At 35.1% G+C, this 19940-nt stretch overlaps 1 protein-coding gene across 7 annotated transcripts in view; it reads right to left on the minus strand.

Moving 5' to 3' along the window:
- RFX3 (regulatory factor X3) overlaps window positions 1–19940 on the minus strand; it is a 115797-nt gene that overhangs the window by 32696 nt on the left and 63161 nt on the right. For 5 of the 7 annotated variants that reach the window (XM_048931516.1, XM_048931514.1, XM_048931517.1 and 2 more), the window contains 2 exons: window positions 16766–16863; window positions 5429–5687 (listed from right to left, as the gene is read on the minus strand). In XM_048931516.1, coding sequence (XP_048787473.1) covers window positions 5429–5687; window positions 16766–16863 — 357 coding nt within the window. Of the gene's footprint in view, window positions 1–5428; window positions 9529–16765; window positions 16864–19940 lie in introns of those variants that run through there. The other 2 variants (XM_048931518.1, XM_048931519.1) reach the window with 2 other exon arrangements.

Consider the following 19940-nt stretch of genomic DNA (forward strand, 5'->3'; position numbering starts at 1 on the left):
CATGAGCTAATTCACACCACTTACACTTTTTTAATTTCTTTATCAATTGTAGTGATTACCCATTAATACAATTAATTTAAAAGAAGAAAAAAGAAGTTTATCTGCCTCCTCCTATCTAGAAATGGATGCTTCTTTTTCCACAAAAGACATGTTACAGGGCAAGAAGTCAGACTGCTTGATCCAATATTTCTCTGCAGCGTAAATATCTATGCATCTTTAATTTTATCAGAAATTGTTTGTTTTATGCTGAAAAATATAAAGCGGACCTAGCTAACTAAAAATTCTGCAACAGCTTATCAGAAAAAAGTGAGGAATGGAGTTGGAAGGAGTTTCTCTACTGGGAAAGAGATTAATTAATACAATCTCAACTATTTTCCAAATTATTACAGAATCACAGAACCATAGGGGTTGGAAGGGACCTCCAGAGATCGAGTGCAACCCCCCCTGCCAAAGCAGGTTCCCTACACCAGGTCACACAGGTAGGCATCCAGGCAGGTCTTGAACATCTCCAGAGAAGGAGACTCTACCACCTCCCTGGGCAGCCTGTTCCAGTGCTCCGTCACCTCACTGTAAAGAAGTTCTTGCTCACATTTGTGTGGAACTTCCTATGCTGCAGTTTCTGGCCATTTCCCCTTGTCCTGTCTCCACACATTGCTGAAAAGAGTCTGGCCTCGCCACTCTGCACCCCACACCTTAGATATTTATAGACCTGGATCAGGTCCCCTCTCAGTCTTCTTTTCTCAAGGCTGAACAGACCCAGTTCACTCAGCCTTTCCTCGTAGGAGAGATGCTCCAGGCCCTTCAACATCTTTGTGGCCCTCTGCTCTTTTGTCATGGTTTTATGTTTTTGTTTCTTCATGTTTCACTATTCCACATCAAAACATCATGTAGTGCACTGGGCATTAAAGTGTTACTGCCCCAATTCCAGGTACCTATCCCTGTACATTACAGAAGTCATGGGACCTGACCTTTCTGGGTGGGGCGCTCTCTTACTGCCTGGCAATGGGTGCTGGAGGGTGCTTTCCTAGCCGCTCCAAGCTTTTCAGGTTTGACTTGGTCCCAGGAACTCTCTCTCTCCCATCTTGTCTGAGTTATTAGTCTCAATTTCAATTAAATTGTATTATATTGTGTTATCTTCTATTCCGGTAACATAGTAAAATAAGTTTTCCTCCATAGATTGTTGCCACTGTTCTTTTCCTCCCTTCCTTCCTTACTTCCTTCCTTCCTTCCCATTTTGTGTGGCTGGGGTGGGGGGGAGGAACAGCTGGAGCCTACTGCCCCCCTGTCATGGGCATAAATTGATCTAGTGAACTCCGTGACATCTTCCCAGGGAACAGGGATCCCTGTCTTTTTTGTACTGGGGAGCCCAGAACTGGATGCAGTACTCCAGATGAGGCCTCACCAGGCCAGAGTAGAGGGGGAGGATCACTTCCCTCGACCTGCTGGACACGCTCTTTCTAATACACCCCAGGATGCCATTGGCCTTTTTGGCCACAAGTGCACACTGCTGGCTCATGGCCAACCTGTCGTCCACCAGGACACCCAACCAAGACACCCTCTCTGCAGAGCTCCCCTCCAGCAGGTCATCCCCCAGCCTGTACTGGTGCATGCAATTATTCCTCCCTAGATGCAAGACTCTTCACTTGCTTTTGTTAAACCTCATCTGGTTTCTTACTGCCCAGCTCTCCAGTAAGAAACCAGGTGAGGTTTAACATAATTATAACCCTGTCAGCTTAGAATATTTGTTGTTTATTGTTTTTAAAATAATTAAAATAGCTCTGTACTAAAATTATACAATCAAGATACAACATTTACAATAGGCTTCCTAACTTCATCTGTTATTATTCTTCTATCTTAATTAATTGCACATTTTGGGTAGATATCACTCTTGCTGTAACATTAGCATATTTTGCATGCTGTACTTACTAAGAGAAGTAATAATTTGTCCTAATACAAACAATCAATACTAATTCTGCTTTTATTTTATATTTACACGTACCCTGAAAGAGGATAAACTTCTGCAACAGCGTAAATGGAGACCTCCCATAGCTGGTGATGACTGATAAGTGACAGCTGTAATTACAGGTCAGTACTAAAGCATATTACAGAAATCAGCACTAACAAACAGGAGCCTCTCACTGGCTGACAAGCCAACGATATCTTTACTACTAAAAACTTTATTAACTTAAGATAGTATGCAATATGTTGTTTAGATCATTCCGTTTAATCACAATAACAATCTGTAGACATATATAGAAAAAAAAAGATTGAAAGATGATTTACATTTCACTATTAATAATGCAATTCAATTTTCTAGTCAGACTCCTAACCATAGCTGCATTCATTCATGATAACCACCAGTAAGGCAAGGGGATTCATCTTTCATCAAGTTGCAACATCTAAATTAATTTCAGATAGATAACCAGCTAAATTGAATCACCTCTTGTTCAACATAATCTCATTCTACATGCATTCACATCCAAATGTGTTGTTTATATTGTTTGTCTCTCTAAAATTGCTTAGTTATTTATCTCCCTAAAATCTGACATAGGTACGTCTTATAGTCTGAAGGCCTTTCTACTTTGGGAGAAAAAAATTCATTTTGAGGAAGTAGAGGACTAATTTGATGCACAAGGCAAGGACACCACGGGAAGAAACAAATCAGTGGAAATAAAACAACTGAAGAAAATGTTACAAATTTTCTTCATGCTCACTAGGTGTATTTTGTCGCTTAGTATATAGAAGAATTTTTTTTTAAGTGGTCAAAAGAAAATTGAATTTTTTCGTTTCATTCATCCAATACATAGTTTACAACACATACCAATTTCACACATTGGACTTTTAACTTAAAACTTTTTTTTTTTTTTAACTGCAGCCAAATACATTAGAAAAATCTAACATAACTTACTATAAAAAGATAATGACTTCATCAGTGATGGTGAATAACAACAAAACAAATGAAGCTCCCTCTTGTATGCAGTAACAAAACTATTACCTCAGTGACAAGAGTAAACAAAGGTAATGATGGCCATGTGCCGTAATAAGTAATGCTTCCCTTATTTGTATATCCTTTCTCTCTAGGTGAAAATTCTCCTAGCTAATTCAATATTAGGAAATTTTTGCTGAAAATTTTAATAGCAAACCAGACTAGATACATGCTATTTTAATGTCTCCAATAAATGCTCTATGTAAGAATGAAAAATGGAATAATGGTGAGGATCAAATGAGGATCATGAGAGAAATGAGATCCAGTTTTCTAAAGGGCAATCCAAATGAAGTACTGCATTGGTCTATTTTGCACAGTGAATTTCAAACAGACCTGATGTTTTAATATTGCAGTCTAAACTGAATCTTTTATGTTTCAACTGATTCGTGAAAATTTCAGGTCACTATAAGTATCCAGATCCTAAAATGATAAAACCTAAAACCTGTGGCCCACCAAAACAGAAAGAAATCACTTGTGATGTATTCTTATGTATTGCACAATAGAACTATACAAAATAAACAGTACCTTAAAAAAAAAGAATAAACAAACAGAAGAAAATATTTTAGTGTTAAAAATGCAATTTAATCATTGTGATTGGATTAGCATTGTTTTTAATATTCGTAAAAGTAAGTTAATATTGAAGTACAGAAGGTACTCAATCTAAAAGAGGCTGGGTTTTTTATACATGAAGCAAGACAAAGTTGTTGCTTAAAGAACAAACCTCAGATTTTGTTAAATTTTGTAAATTTGACACAAAAGAACTGAATTGTTTTAATTTGTTAAATATACCACAGATTTTTGTTTTGTTCAAGTAATTTCAGGATATTCAACTTTTACTGGACATATTTAAATTTCATTTGATTTCAAATTCAAATAAACATTTTATGACTGACTTTTGCTGTTATAGCAAAAAACCGAACTCATGATACGCAAAACACTAAACTTCATACGTTCTTAAATGAATAAGGAGAAAACTAGCATGAAATAGGTAATATTTGTATTTAAATGCATTTAAATACAATTAAATTAAAAATTTTAAAAAAGAACAATGCGTTTAAAACAACTATAAAAACATACAAATATCATTGGTACCTAAATATTTAAAGTAATATCACTTTTCAAAACTAATTTGATCTTGATCTGCTTCTTACTTGTGACCACAGAATAATACTCTTGTCCTACCTTGCTTGGTAGTTACAAATCATGTGCAAAAACTGCAAGAAATATCTTTCAAATAATTAATATTTTAAAGAAAAAATAAAAGTATTGATTTTATTTAAATTAAAATTCAGACATGTTTTTTTCTTATGAAAATCATTTAAAACACATGTAAATGTTACCAAACACTCTTTTTTATTTAACCGTTAAATATAAATACAATATTCTATTGCCAGCTGAAGGCTCCTGCTATGCTACTGATACGTATGCAATTCATTCACTATGAGTCTCTGCAATTTTTATTCTCACAAAATAATACTACATAGTTAAGGTAGTCTGAAAGTTTGTATGAAATAATACATCTACATTGTACAAATGTATATATATATAAAACTACCTTAAGAATCAATATCAAGATATTTTATTGAATCACTTAAGTGCTAATGTAAATGTTCATCATTATTCCAAATAAAATTTAAAAGAATACTCGATTTTACTTGTTACACTGGTTCCCAAAAATAAAGTTGCATTCATTATGGCCATGCAGTAAAGCTAGACTATGTATAAGCCAATTTTCTTAATGGGAATAAGAAAACTTGAGTAAGTGCTGAAGAGAAGAGTTGATGCTCATACTTAAATGTCCAGAACAGTATTTATCATAATTCTAACAGCATGAACCTTCCCACAGCATTACAAGATACCTCCTCAACAGGGTTTTGAAAAGTACCATGTATGAGTAAGAGCAAATGTTAAAAGGAAAAAATATGCCAAAATTCTGAAAATACAAGAGTATTTTGAAATATGCTACCACACATACACTAAAGTAAAACAAAAGATAAAGAATGCAGGAAGTTATAACCAATTACTTACAAGCTAGATTATTTGATATATACATCTATTAACATGAATACTCTCAACAATATTTTTTTAATTTAAAAAAAAAAAAGCTTTTTGAGTTCTTGTAGAAATACATTAAGCTCAGACAGACTATCATGTAAGCATTCTCAAAATATTCACAAGTATTACATGCGTGCAAAAATATAAAATGTAAATATTTGCAACCCATCTTGGGAAATACTGTTTTTTGTTTTTTTTTTTTTAAGTTTCATGCTTGTGTCTTGATTTTTTTTTGTTACATATTAATTTCTTGTGTCACGAGAAAGTACTGTGTAGTACTTTACTAGCATAATTTTGTTGTACTTTCTTAAACAAACATCATATCAGTCAGAAAGAACATCTTAATGACTAAGTCCCAAAGATTTCACATCAGTCTGAAATACTTACTGTAGCTGGGGAAGTCCGTGTTGTATGAGTCACTGAATGACCAGAATTTTCCATTGAATTGCCAATCAAATAGGTCCCTCCTGAGCTGCTAATGAGTTGTCCTCCTGTGACACCCATCTGAATCCCTCCAGTGCCCACCATGCTATGAGAGGAGACCACTGTTGTCACCTGCGCAGAACTTCCTTGAGTATCAAAATAATTTCCCCCAGTGTTTTGGCTGTACATCTGGGTTTCTGTGTAAGGATAAGTTGTTGATCGGCTTCAAGAAAAGAAAACAAAAGGAAAATAAATTATTTGTATTGTTCATTGAGCTGAGGGAAATGTTGTATTTCTAGTACATATCTGCAATTGCCATCGCCAAATTAAAAAAGATTGGCAAACAATCCCTTCTCAGAGAATAACATTTCTGCAAATAAATGCACCAAGTAACTAATCCAGTAAAAATATTAAAACAAGTATTCACCAAGCCTTGCAGAAAAGTTTGTCAGCCTTACCTGAAGAGGATCAAAGAAAGGAAGTATGACAACAACTAAGAAGATGGACAGGAAGAGTTCATACAATAATTAATATAGAGCAAAAACTGTAAAGCTCCACCCATTTCAACTTTTTACAATCCTACCATAAAATACAGAATTTCAATCATACGCTATGTACTTTCCATACTAAGATGCAAAATTGCAAACAAATTATGTAAATCTCAGCCAAGAAAGCTCAGTGTTCAAGAATTCCATGTTAACTATTGATTTTAAATGTTTTTATACCTCTCAGTTAAAGCTTGAAATTCAGAACTTAATGGTATTTTAATATGTTTATTTTTACAGGGTGAATTTAAAATTGAACATGAATTTGTACTATGATGAAAAACTGCACTGAAGAAATAAAACCAAATGAGAATTATGACATTTGTAAAAAGCTTACAAAGATTAAAGAAGGTATGCAGCAAGAACATTTTAAAAATTATTTTTGAGCATGAAATATTCATGGCCCATTAATGAGTATACTCTTTAAACTATTCAGTCTGAAACTTTTTATCATGTTTCAAATTCTTAATCACTTATATTAAATCATTACCTTGCATGGGTTATAATCTATTCATAATTATTGAATAAGTACTCACTCCTTTGTTCACCAATTATTGAATATGTACTAGCTTTCTTCACCAAAATACATTTCAAAATTATTAACTGTATAGTATTCATTACTTCAAAGCAAAATACCTTATTTTTGAAAAATCTGCCTGAAAATTTCATCTTGTTTCACAGTAGCTAAGTTTTGTATTTTAGCAAGTAGGACAATAGAAATGCCAAAGAAAAGAAAATAATCAGTTTATTTAACCATTAATTTTATTCCTTAAGCATAAAAATCTGTAATGTTGCCTGTAATCAACTGACAACACTCATTAACTTGGATTTGCTTATGTTGAGATACAGTCTGTCCAAATAAATACAATTTAAATCTAGTAGGATTCTGAGAAAAGACAAGAGTTGCCAAATTTCTGCATAAGCCTACAGTTTATTATAATCGTAGAAACCACAAAATCATGCAAAACCATGCAACTAAATATGACAAAAAATTTCTGACATTTCTATCCAAGATTACAAGAGGAGGCAGCATTCAGTATTTATACAGTTGGTAGATCATTAGTACATCTGTCCAAGGCTGAGAAGTCAGTGTTTTTTTCCATTTATCTACACAAGGATTAGTTCCTTATTAAAACAGAGAAAGGTAATAGAAAATTACAGCTTGTTCTGTTTTTCTTTTTAAATTATGAAAGCTTAGTAAACAATAGACTCAGAGATAATGATCTTTTGCTTCAGAATCATTACTTTTAAGAGAAGTGAAGAACATATAGCACCTTATCAACAATCAAAGTCAGAATTTTTACTATCACCACAGACTTCAGAGACTTAGAGAAATTTCAGAACTAGATTTCAAATCCTGAAAGTTTTACAAAGCTCATACTATATTATTTCCTCTCAACCCTCTTTAAGTTAATAAAATTCTTTTTTATTTTGGGTATTGCAAAAGCTTCAAAATCAGCAGTATGAAACTTGAAAGTTAATCTACAAGAAATGCCTTGCAGACTCCTGAAAACAAAGCAAAATAGTTCATTTGGGAAACAGCACTAAAGTAGGCAGCTAATCTATTATTTCTTTGGAAAAGTAAAACCAGTTCTTTGCATTGCAGTAGCCTTTGCATATATTTAAGCATCATGCAGTCCTGATTCACCTGTTTGATCAAGCCAAGGTATCACTGTGAAACCTTGTGATAGCATTGAAATATTGCTTCCCTTGTGATGTAAAAGATAACTGCTAGCAGAGATGGTGTTACATCTGCCTTGGAAACATACAATTTATTGAATTTACAGAATTTACTCCAATGCAGTAAGGGTCAGTTTAGGAAAAAGTAGTAGTGGAAGTGCAGAATAAACAGTTCAGCAAAATGCTTGTGAAGGAAGTAAGCACTGTAATTTCTCCCAAAGGAGAAATATCCTATGAGGTACCAGTACAATATGGCAATGAATGAAAGGTGCTGATGATGGTAAAAACAGATACAGATAAAAGAAACAGACTGTCCACAAAGGACATAAGCAAGACATACCACACTTGCAGAAATGAAATTAAAGAAGTAGTACTTTGTACAAATGCAAAGTCTAGAAAGTGCTCAATGTTTCAGAAGACAAGTAAGTCACTCCCTGTGGAAAGGATAGGGAAAAGGAAATATCTGTTTGCTTTTACCTTGTTCTGATCTACAAATCATGTACAGTCCCTAAATAAGGACTGATTGTATTGCAACACCTAAATCTGCTTGTAACTACTTCTTATGACTGCACCAAGAGCGATCTTTGGGATAGATAGATGGGTTGGACTTTGAGATAAACATATTTGTTCCAACAACCAGGTTTACATCAGGTTCTTCTTGTACACCTGATTATTGGAGATCATAAAGCAAATCTTCAGCAACAGAGATCAATGATGTAATTAAAAGTGAGATAAAAGTGTTATTATTACATGCAACGATAATTGCAACTCAGCAAAGAGCTCTTAAACTAACTATAATAAAAACGAATTAATCTGGAAACCAAAAGATGCAGGCTATACCAACCGGATGAGGTGATGCTATGGAAACCAGTAACTCATAGGTTTTAACGTCACTGAATACAACGTGAGCTTTCAACACAAAACTGTGCAAAGAGAAAAATATGATGTTATACTCTTTAGATATACACAAAGGATAACCTGAAATAAGGAAGTTATATCCTATTTCTCCACAGCACTTGCAGCACGGATATATAATACATCCTCAAGTAGTCTGGCATATAGTCATTTCTTGCCCATTGCAAATGTTGTCACAGCACCATCTCTTATTTTTCTGTACAGTTGCATATTTAACCTCAGCAGAAGTAAAATCTTCTGAATGTTTATGAGGATTACTTTGGTGATACACCATGGCTTGAGATACGTTAGGAAACAGAATCTAACAGTTACTCCTACAGGAAGATTGTGGAATTCAGTATTTGTTAGAATGTGGCATTAGAAAGTTCATCAGAGTTCCAAATACATTAGGCTACAATGTCCTAGCTTCCAAAAGGTTGTGCAACCCAGACAGTGTTTAACTGGAGAGCATGTCGCACAAAGTCAAGATTCCACACTGGAAGTTATTGCGACTAGCATGAGCTGCACTAGGATTGCAAGGTATTGTAATTCACCTGTTATACATTATTTCTTAGATTTTATTATAGCATCATAGATTGGTTTGGGTTGGAAGGAACCTTTAAGATCACGTAGTTCCAACTCCCCGGCTATAGGCAGGGACACCTCCTTCTAGACCAGGCTGCTCAAAGCCCCATCCAGTCTGGCCTTAAGCACCTCCAGGGAGGGGGCATACACAACCTCACTGGGCAACCTGTTCCAGTCTCACCACTATCACAGTAAAGAATTTCTTCCTACTGTCCAGTCTAAATCTACCCTGTTCACTGGAATAGGCTGCCCAGGGAGGTGGTGGAGTCTCCTTCTCTGGAGATGTTCAAGACCTGCCTGGATGCCTACCTGTGCGACCTGCTGTAGGGAACCTGCTTTGGCAGGGGGTTGGACTCGATGATCTCTGGAGGTCCCTTCCAACCCCTACAATTCTGTGATTCTGTGATATACCCTCATACTGTTGCTACATGCCCTTACAAAAAGTCCCTCCTGGCCTTTCCTGTAGGAAAGGTACTAGAAGGCTGCTATATGAGCCCCCTCGAGCTTTCCCTCCTCCAGGCAGAAGAGCCCTCTCTCTCACTGCCTGCCCCTGCAGGGGTGGTGCTCCAGCCCTCTGATCCTCTCTGTGGGCCTCCTCTGGACCTGCTCTAACAGCTCAATGTCGTTCTTCTGCTGGAGGCCCCAGAACTGGATGCAGTACTCCAGGTGCAGTCTCATGAGAGCAGAGGGCCTCCCTCTTTAACATGACTTGCAAAACGTAATGCTAGAAATAAAACACATGGAGCTGTGTTAAAATGTTGTTATTAAAGGTGTATTTTTGACACGAAAGCAGACTGATTTCTAAATCCATTGTGTCTCTGCACTGACCTTAGAAATAAGTGTTCTGCATTTTATTTCAGACACAGACATATTACTATAAAATTCAGCTTTTAAGGACAATTCTGTCCCTTCAAAAATTCTGTTACTTTGAAAAAAAAAATTAAAAACAACACTGAAGGAGTAAATCTAGCTATCTTCTCTATCAGTTTTCAGAGTACATGTGTACAGGGGAAAAAAATTCTTCCAAGCTGCATCTATTACTTGATTCTATGTATATGTCAAGACTATGATCTACTTACTACTATAAATCTGTGCTCCTGACATCCCATTATGTCTCTGTATTTACATTAATTGATCACAGCTTCACATTTTCTTTGAGCAAATAATTGATGAAACCTTTTACATTTTTGCTTAGAAAGCATCACCTATAATATTATGGCAGTTTATGTCTTAGAAATGTCTACCTTGCTGAAGGATTTTTTTTTTTCCATTACTCTTCATCTTAGTAAAAAAACAAAACAAAACAAAACAAAAACAACAAACATTTATTTCTTTTCCCAGGATTTGGTTAGAATATCAGATAAGTTAACTCATGTATACTAAGCATATTAAATTAGTTTTCAATTTGATGTATACCAGTAACTTCTGTGTTTTGCAAAATAAGTAATTAGGAAGTGCTCTTTTATTATCCACTGTAGACACCAACTGGCAAAACAAAACAAAACAAAAAAACACTGGATAAAATGTACTTTTTTAGCTGAAGATGTATACCTTTATACTGTACAATTTGAAATGTTAGCAGCCTCCACAGAAGCTGTACAACCTGTCAGTGTCAAATGTTTGATTTTTCCCTAATTCTACCTTAAATAAATGAATGTTATAATAATAGTAATCTAGTAATAAACTCTGAAGTACTCAGTTGAGTTTTTGATGGATTGCCCAAACCATTGCAGCAGGTAGGCATTTAAGTATTTCATTTATATCAGTTCTGTAACCAATATTAGCCTTTAGTGGTATTTAGTTAAATATGGGATTATTTACTTATATATTTAATATGAAAAACAGTATAGATGAGAACTAAGATTTCGAATGTTTTAGCTGTATAGCAGATAAACATAACATTGCTACTTAAATGCAGAGTAGCTAGTGCTCACAATCAGTGCTTTGGTATAGCAATATAGCAGAAAACCTCTGTGCACAAAAACCTAAGAAAGTCAATTTCCCATGAGAAAAATATCCTGAATTTTCTTTAACTTTTTAGCATATTCCTGTGGTCCCAAAGCTGATAGTGAGTTTCATGAGAACTACAGAGAACAGGAGAGAGAAGGCCTCAATGAAGCCAATGGATTGCTGCGGCCTCTGAAGGCTGTGTGCCATATGCCATGTGAAGAAGGAAAAGTACTGTACACCCTAATACCTTATACAACAGAACATGATACAGAAATCAAATGATAATGGGGAAGGCTAAGCCATCAATTTCACTCTGCCTTCTGCTTCCTCACAAAAAAAGCCGCTCCTGTAACCAGACTATTAATTCAGGGTTTTTCACAACAGATCAAATGCAATGAAGTAATAAACTGCTTCCACAGAAACTTCTTCAATGGGTCTAAAGACAGCCAGAGGTGGAAGTACTGATTAAAAATGTACAATTTATTTCCACCAATCTCCCTGTTACAAGCATCAAAACCAACACTGACTGTGAAATTCTAAGTATCATATCTGTAACCGGAGAACAAAAATTTAAAGTATGCAATTTGCTCCATAAAGATAAAAACTTGATTTTCTTTTCACATATATTTTTTATGTATTTGGAAATTTAAAATATATCAGATAGATTCAGCTTTATAAAATTTACTTAAAATAGAGCTGTATTATTCAACATAAGGAACTTCACATTAGTTCTTACTCACTGATAGTTTTGCAGTCACAATCAAAATGTAAATATGTTACTGACAGACGCTGATTACCAATTACTGAGATCTTCCACAGTCAGTCCAAGATCTTTTTCCGCATGAAAATAAAATCATAAAAGTGCACACAATGCACAACTGTAGGAAAATCTATAAACCAGAGAATGAAGTAAGTGAAAACATTGGAGAATTCTTGCAAGTGGTATTCTCATCATCAGTAATTTAGAAAGATAAGGGCTGTTAGTTTGCAGTCATCTAAAAATTCTGGTGGTGAAGTACAACTGTCCTAGAATCCAAGAAATATGGTGTTGCCAATGTTAAGAACAGGGTTTGTACTAAATCTACTAGACCTCAAGACTTTGGCTTGTCAGACATCTTCTGTCTGGACATATCTATGCTGGCCTAGACCTTTGTTCTAACTTAGCTGTAACATTTATCATCTGGGAAATACTATGTAACCTATTTCAGTTTTATTTTAGCTTAGTACACATGCGGTATAGAAACTATTGTTATACCAGCACTGATGCATTTCTCCAAATAATAGGCAGTAACATAAAATAGCTGTTCTGTGTAGAATAAACAATCCATGACCGTAGAATCAAAATATAGCAAAGAGCACTATGTGTATGAGATGACTGTATTCAGCAAATGTAAAACACATAATATCTGGTAAATTAAGATGCAAACCAGAAATGGAAACCACAGAAGAATGACTGTCTTTCCTGTAGAAAACACATACAGAATTGCTGCGAGAGTATCTAGTGTAAGTAGAAAAACTCCACCATTGATCATACCTCTCTAGGCATAGAACTGTGACAGTGATAACTTGCTATAATTTTTCCTTACATGGAAGCCATTGACGTGAGTACACATAGGGTTAGTCGAATGGTAAGCATAACATCAGAGAAAAAAGAAAAGATGCTAGCAAGTACTGGAAAGATTCCAGGAACATAACAATTTGAATTGTACTCATAATAACCCTTCTATCAGACAGATAAAAGACTTCAACTAGAGAAACAGTAAATTGTTGGTTTTGCATCAAAGGTGTGTTTGGTCCACATTAGCTATACAAATCGTAGTACCATAAATTAGTGAATAATGTGAGGAATAAAGGCTACAGTTTGGATTCAACAGCATCAATTCTTAGGCAAACTCAACAACTAAACTCTCTTTGTTACACAAGAATTAGTAGAAAAAATATCAATTTTGAAACTAATCACATTACGTACATTATTAAACACTACAGTTTAAGTAAGAAAAAGTTCTTGTCTAGATCAGGGGCCTTGCTTGGCTTCTTAATACAGGCGCAACCACAGTATTTTTTATCCGTATCTACTCAGACAAACCTGCACATATTAATGCAGCAACAATTCATTTTAGCTTCAAGGTAAAGTGATGTGCATGACAAGCAAATGTGTTATTAACCATAAACAACTGTAGATAACATCAAATATTCTCAAGTATGTGATAAGCTTCACAATACAACCCTTGCAACATCATTATCCCCACAAATACAGCAAAACCAAATAACGTTAAGTGAAACCCAACAAACATCCTTCCATTAGAATAAAGAATCAGGTAACTGATTCAGGCATTCTTCCTAAATATTTAAAGTGCATCCTTTGTTGCTACTGTATATGGGTTCATGCTAGTTTATATATGTACTTTATTTTGTAACAAAGGGAAACTCATCAGACATACTGGAACTTTTATTCCAGTAAAACTGTACACTTAATGTTTTCACCTTAACTATGAGTTGCACATCATGAGTTTCATCATGAGATCATGAGAGTAGATTATGCAATATATCCTTTGTCTGATTTGAGTTGCAATTCAGATTTTGATTTGGCATAGTCATAAAATAAATCAAATATATAATCATAGAAAAACAACCCAAAAGACAAAGTAGTGATCACTCCTGTCAATCACATCATCTACAAACCTAACTGTTTGCTTAAAGTGCAACAGACATTTCAGAGTAGGAGTATGTTGACAAATTGGCTTTAACATAGTTATATGAATTTGTCAGAATCCAAAAAGCTTATTGTTCACACATTTCAGTAGGATGGATAGAAAAAGATGTACTGCAGTCTAAACACTTGCCTAAATATTTTTAGCATGAGAGGTTGGCCTCTGTGTTTTCTGTCACAGCAGAACTCAACACAGCTGTGTCAGCTTTGTTTAGGGATGTTGTGAGATTTTGGTTCACTTTCAGAAGTTTTAAAATGTCAATCCCACATTGATGTAGCTCTAAACAAACAAATTCAGTGGCAAAACAAGAAAAAAGTACATATTTTTTAAACCATGTAACTTAGGTAATCATAAAAACGGCAAATAGAAAACCAATTCTCTATTCTCTTAAGGAAGTTAGCCAGTGGTAACCCAGAACCCTGTTCCTTCATAACATTTTGTGCATAAGTTCAGTAACTTCCATTTACAGAAGTAACATTTGCCATTCTTAATCTGAAGTATGGAATTATAAAGGAAAATTAATTTCACAAGACAGCCTTTACGAATTCTGAGTAAAAACAAAGATCAGTTACATTCTCAATGGAAAAATAAATCTCCAGAAAGGTTAATGTTCCTAAAAATTTTGAAAAATAAATTTTATCACTGGTAAATTCTCCTTTTATATGAGGAAAAGACAATCTGGATTAGGCTCACTTGTTAAGTGATCACTAGCTAAGTGCTATATCCCATTAACTGGTTCTACAGAAACTAACAAATATTTTCACATACAGAAACACAAAAAAAAAACATGGATTACTGTAGATTTATTCTAACAGTAACAAGTAATATTTGGTTCTCTTTTTATTAAGGACTGTAAGCAGTCACGTAGTACCCAACTCACATTGCGAGAAGTGCGCTTGCTATCAGCTCACGTGAGAACTTACAAGTGCTAAATGACAAGAGAAGCTTGCATGTACTAATTGCAAATGGAAAGCTACAGACTACACACAGAACAACAAATGCTGACAACCCCTATGTGCTATATCTGGGACAAGCTGGAGACCATGGACTACTTCAAATCCAGAACTGGATATTCTAGAAGTTCAAACTCTTCTGTTTAAACAGGAACAACAATGTAGAGGATTCATTCTTTATAAAAATTCTTATGAAGGACCATAATTACTTCATCCTCTGAGGGTTTATTAATTTCAGGGGAAGATGCTTACTGAGGCAATGACATTCAGCATAACATAAAAGGGTCCACCATATAATATTCATAATTAGTTTTCAAATTACCCTTTGTCATCTAGGAAAGAGGAAATATTGGCATCAATTCTTTTTTCAGAAAACTTTTTCCACATTAAATATTAACTTAATGAAAGCTTGCTAGTATTGGAAAATATTTATCTTTAATTCATGGAAAACAAATGGTAACACTTTCAGAAACATGACAATCATCACTTAAAAATAATTCACTCATTAAAGAAGTATAAGCTACGTTATAGAATCAAGTTCCTATTTCTACCTATTTTTGAAGCACAGTTTAGAGAAGAAATGGTTAGCAGCTGTATCAGAAGCATCAATATAAATGTATAGCCTCCTGTATGCAAACAGTATGTTAGCGCTGTTTATCCATTCATAGTTTGTAAGACTTATTTTTCCCAGCCACCCACTCATCTTGTATTTTTCTTAGATATGTGTTTGAATGGCTTAAGTGGGACGAGACCTTAAAGATCATCCAGTTCTAACTCCCTTGACATGAGCAGGTTTGCCACCCACCAGATCAGGCTGCCCAGGTCCCATCCAATCTGGCCTTAAACACCTGGACATCTATAGCTTCTTTGGGTAACCTGTTCCAATCTCTCACCATTCACTGGGTGAAAAATTTCTTCTTAACAACTGATCTTTATCTTTCCTCTTTAAAACCATTCCTCCTTATTCTATCACTGTCGCAATGTGTAAAAAGTCAGATTCTGATTATCATCTCTTAAGAACTAGAAGGCAGCAATGAGATCTTCCCTGAGCCTCCTTTATGCTAAACAAGCCCATTTCCTTCAACTTTCCTTCCGAGGAGAGGAGCTCCAGCCCTCTGATCATCCTCATGGGCCTCATCTGGACCATTAAAACAGCTCCACATCATTTCTGTGTTGGAGGCCCCAGGGCTGAGTGCAGTACTCCAGATGGGGCAGAGAAGAGGGAGACAATGATCTCCCTCATCCTGCTGGCCTCCCCTCTTTCAGTGCAACCCAGGATAAAATTAACCTTCTGGGCTTCAAGCACACACTGCTGTCTCATGTTGTCCTGCTTCAAGCCAGGGATGAAACTAGATGACCTCCAATGGTCCCACAGATTATTCATTCTATGTATCTGAACTTGCATGTTGGTGAAAATAACTTGATGGTGGAAAAGCATGTTTAGTTGAAAAGGAAACATACAGTAATAGCCAGAAAAAAGGCTTAAGAATCAGCAAAACAAAATAGTGTTACCCTCCTTCCTCTGCCTCTCCTATTCCTCTGGAAAAAAATATTCTTATTGTTTTATTAAATAAAGGAATTAAATTACATTACTACTTCTGCTAATAAAAATCCAGCCATTGCAGGATTTTATGTATTTACCACTAGAACTGCACCCAAGAAGACAGAAAGCCTATGGGAAGAGATCTTTTTTTTTTACAAAGATGGTAATGCTATAATAAAGTTAATAGCAAAACTTACTCATAGACCTAAAAGGTGCTTCTTCAAACAGCACCATGCTGGATAGGTAATTTCATTTAAGACCGACTAAAACACAACACTTATATCTTAATGAACTGAATTTAGCTTTCAAATAATGATAATTTTGACTCAATCATTTTTCTTTCCAGCTTAAAATACAGGTGTTGAAAGAATCTCACTGACAATATATATTTAACTTTACATTTTAGTAAACATTCAAATGCTAATCATTTGCCAACTTACATAGCTCCATTAGTGTAGACTGTGTCGCTTCCTTCCACATACTGAACCTGGGTTGGGTAGACATGCTGTACTTGCTGTACAGTTTGCACTTGCTGCACCTGAAAACAAGAGCATCATAAAATAAAGATACTGTGATAAAAGGAAGGAACAAAGCCTCAGTGAATTTCCTGGCTTCTAAACAATATGGGACGTCACTGTTCTCAAAATTACTAAAGCTGGTGACATAGTAATAATGCAGAAGAATATTGTTTTTACAAAATACTTCTATTTTAAATCTAGTAAGAAAAATCTTAACATTGAAAATGTACGTTCATGCAACACGCATACTTCACTGCTAAAGACAGAACTAACTAAAAAACATAAAAGGATAAAATGAAGCATAATTATGCTTTGCAACAAGGAATTATATTTACTAAAAAGTATCCTTTGTCCACACATATGCTTTTCCTTATTCCATTTAAATCTGAACAATACAAATTTTAATATACAGCTTAACGTGCAAAAACACACAGCTATGGTGTGCTGCACTAAATTCAGAAATAAAGGTTTAGATCAAAACATTTTCGCATCTGTTTAATTGGAGTTAAATTACAGTGGTAAAAGGCTTTTTCGATTAATGTTTTGACTTAAAGGTATGCCAATGAATCAAAAACCTCATTCTGAGTAACTCTTCTTCCAGAATATCAGCAGCTACAACACATTCCAAGGTAAGCTGTTTCTAATGTTAATGAGATAAACAAAAAGAAGTAATAAGATATTATTATTTTCATCTATACTGCTAAGATAGCATGTCTGCCTTGTTAAAACATATCATTGGACAATTCCTTGGACTCATATGCTATGTAAAGCAGCTTCAGGTTATGCATATTTCCTGTCCAGTCTTAATTTTTTGTCTTCTGCTATAGCAGAGATTAAGAAATCCATATTTTACATGAGCTGTTGTTGAGATAAGCTGTATTTTAGCTCAGGTGCAGTCCAGAATCTAAAGAAAGTAAAATCACTGAAAGACTTCATAGACGAGCAAACCTTGCAGTAGGAACTGAATAAAGCAAGAGACAGTGTGCATGTTTATGCAATAGATTTAGTGTAAACTAAATGACTGCTGATTTTCTCAGATGTTTTGCTAGGTAGCATCTTCTTCATGACCCAGTTGCTCCTGAGAATTGCAATAATCAGATGTATTTGAGTCTCAAACATTTGATGGATCATCTCCCAAAGCTCATTAAGAATATCTTCATTTTAATATCTTAACTCCACAATAATCTAAAGAGTTTTAAAATAATCATAAATTTCATAGCCTATTACAGTATTGACTCAGACTGTGAAAGGAAAATCTAAATTTTCACAGGAAGTTTTTCTTAGTTCAGTATTAAAATACGAATTCAGAAAATTAACAGTGTTTTGAAACCAACTTTACCAGCATGATAGAAATGTTGACACACTGTATGATACTTAAATTATCTATTTGCAGTTACAGCTTTCTGATGTCACATAAATCATTATATAATTATATAATTACATAATTGGCATATATATAAACATGAAATACAAATTCTCCATTTCAAAAAGAAGGCTGTAAGAATATTTCTAAATACTAAGGCAAAATGTTTATGTGCTTCACTGCGAAACATACGTGCCACAGATCACAGTGGTTTCAAAGCCTAACTCTAAAAGTATCTCTAGTTCTACAATAGCCTGTAATTAATGGAAGAGTGATCAGGGCACTGAACTGATCTTCCTAACCCATGTATGGAGAAAATATCTTTAAGCAGGCTTTGTTCATAGAGCCAGTAATTTGTCACCTGTTATGTAATGGATTTGTTCCATTTTCTGTCCCAGTAGAAAAGCTGGGGAAACGTGAAATTATGCCATTATTAAAATGTTTCCATTCAACCTCTCCCAAAAAGCACTTCACTCCCTGCTCATAAAGCACTGAAAGTGGCTTACTCCCTATGAAAAAAACCAACACAACACTACTGTGTTTTATTAATAAAAGGAATTTATTTCCTCCCCATAACCTGCATACTTCCTGTCAGCAAATGCAGGTCATATTCCCATTCTGTACAAGCTATTATATTCTTGTTATAAGAATGTAATACTCTTGGATGCTTCAGTTTCTCTGAAACTCAGTACTGCTCAAGCTGATTGACTCTGATGCCAAAGGAAGCTTTAGTGACCACACTGTTTTGCAGAGTATATACCTATGACTTTCTCTACCTTTTTAAGGTTTTAAAATACTTTTCCTGACAAGGAACGACAAGTAAGTCACCTTTAGAATAAATTTGTGTATGGAAGTTCTATGGAGCTGAAAATTGTTGTTATACAATAACTTAAATTCCATTTTTATTTCCTATTTTACTTCATTTTGGGAAAAAAAGTTTCCAGGAAAGTTAAATTAATTTAACTGCCTTTGGATTATTATTATTTTTTCTTTCATCTTTTTTTTTTTTTTCATCTTTTTTTTCATCTTTGATTTTTTTCTGTTCTGGAGTTCCATAGTAGAGTTTTATGAGATCCATATTTGTACTAGCTATGTGAAAATTAGGGATTTGTTTTAGCTGAAAATATCAGGAGGTACTCTTTTGCTCAAAAGACATGAGGCTTAAATACAGCTGTAGAGGGGAAATGCTCTTATTCCATCCTTATGCAGTTGCCTCTTATTCTGAGCCAAAATTTTATATTTGCTAAAACAGCACAGATATATATAGCGTTATTTGAAGAGCGGTGTCCTCAGGAGTCAGTACCAATTCCCTTTATTAAATTCATCAATGACATCGACAGCGGGATTGACTGTACCTTCAGCAAGTTTGCAGATGATACCAAACTGTGTGGTGTGGTTGACATGTCTGACAGATGGGATGCCATCCAGACCTAGATAGGCTTTAGCAGTGGGCCCCGGTGAAGCTCATGAGGTTCAACAATGTGCAGGGTCTTGCACCTGGGTTGCAGCAACTCCCACTATCAGTACAAGCTGGGGGATGTAAGGATGGACCACAGCCCCACCAAAAAGGGCCTGGGGGCACTGGTGAACGGCAAGCTGGACACCAGCCAGCAATGTGCCCTCACACCCCAGAAATCCAAACCTGTCTTGAGCTACACTAAAAGAAGCATGGCCAGCAGGGCAAGGGAGGTGATCCTTTATCTCTATTCTGTGCTGGTGAGATCACACCTGGAG

Source organism: Lagopus muta, chromosome Z, assembly GCF_023343835.1.
Source record: "Lagopus muta isolate bLagMut1 chromosome Z, bLagMut1 primary, whole genome shotgun sequence".
NCBI classification, from domain to species: Eukaryota; Metazoa; Chordata; class Aves; order Galliformes; family Phasianidae; genus Lagopus; species Lagopus muta.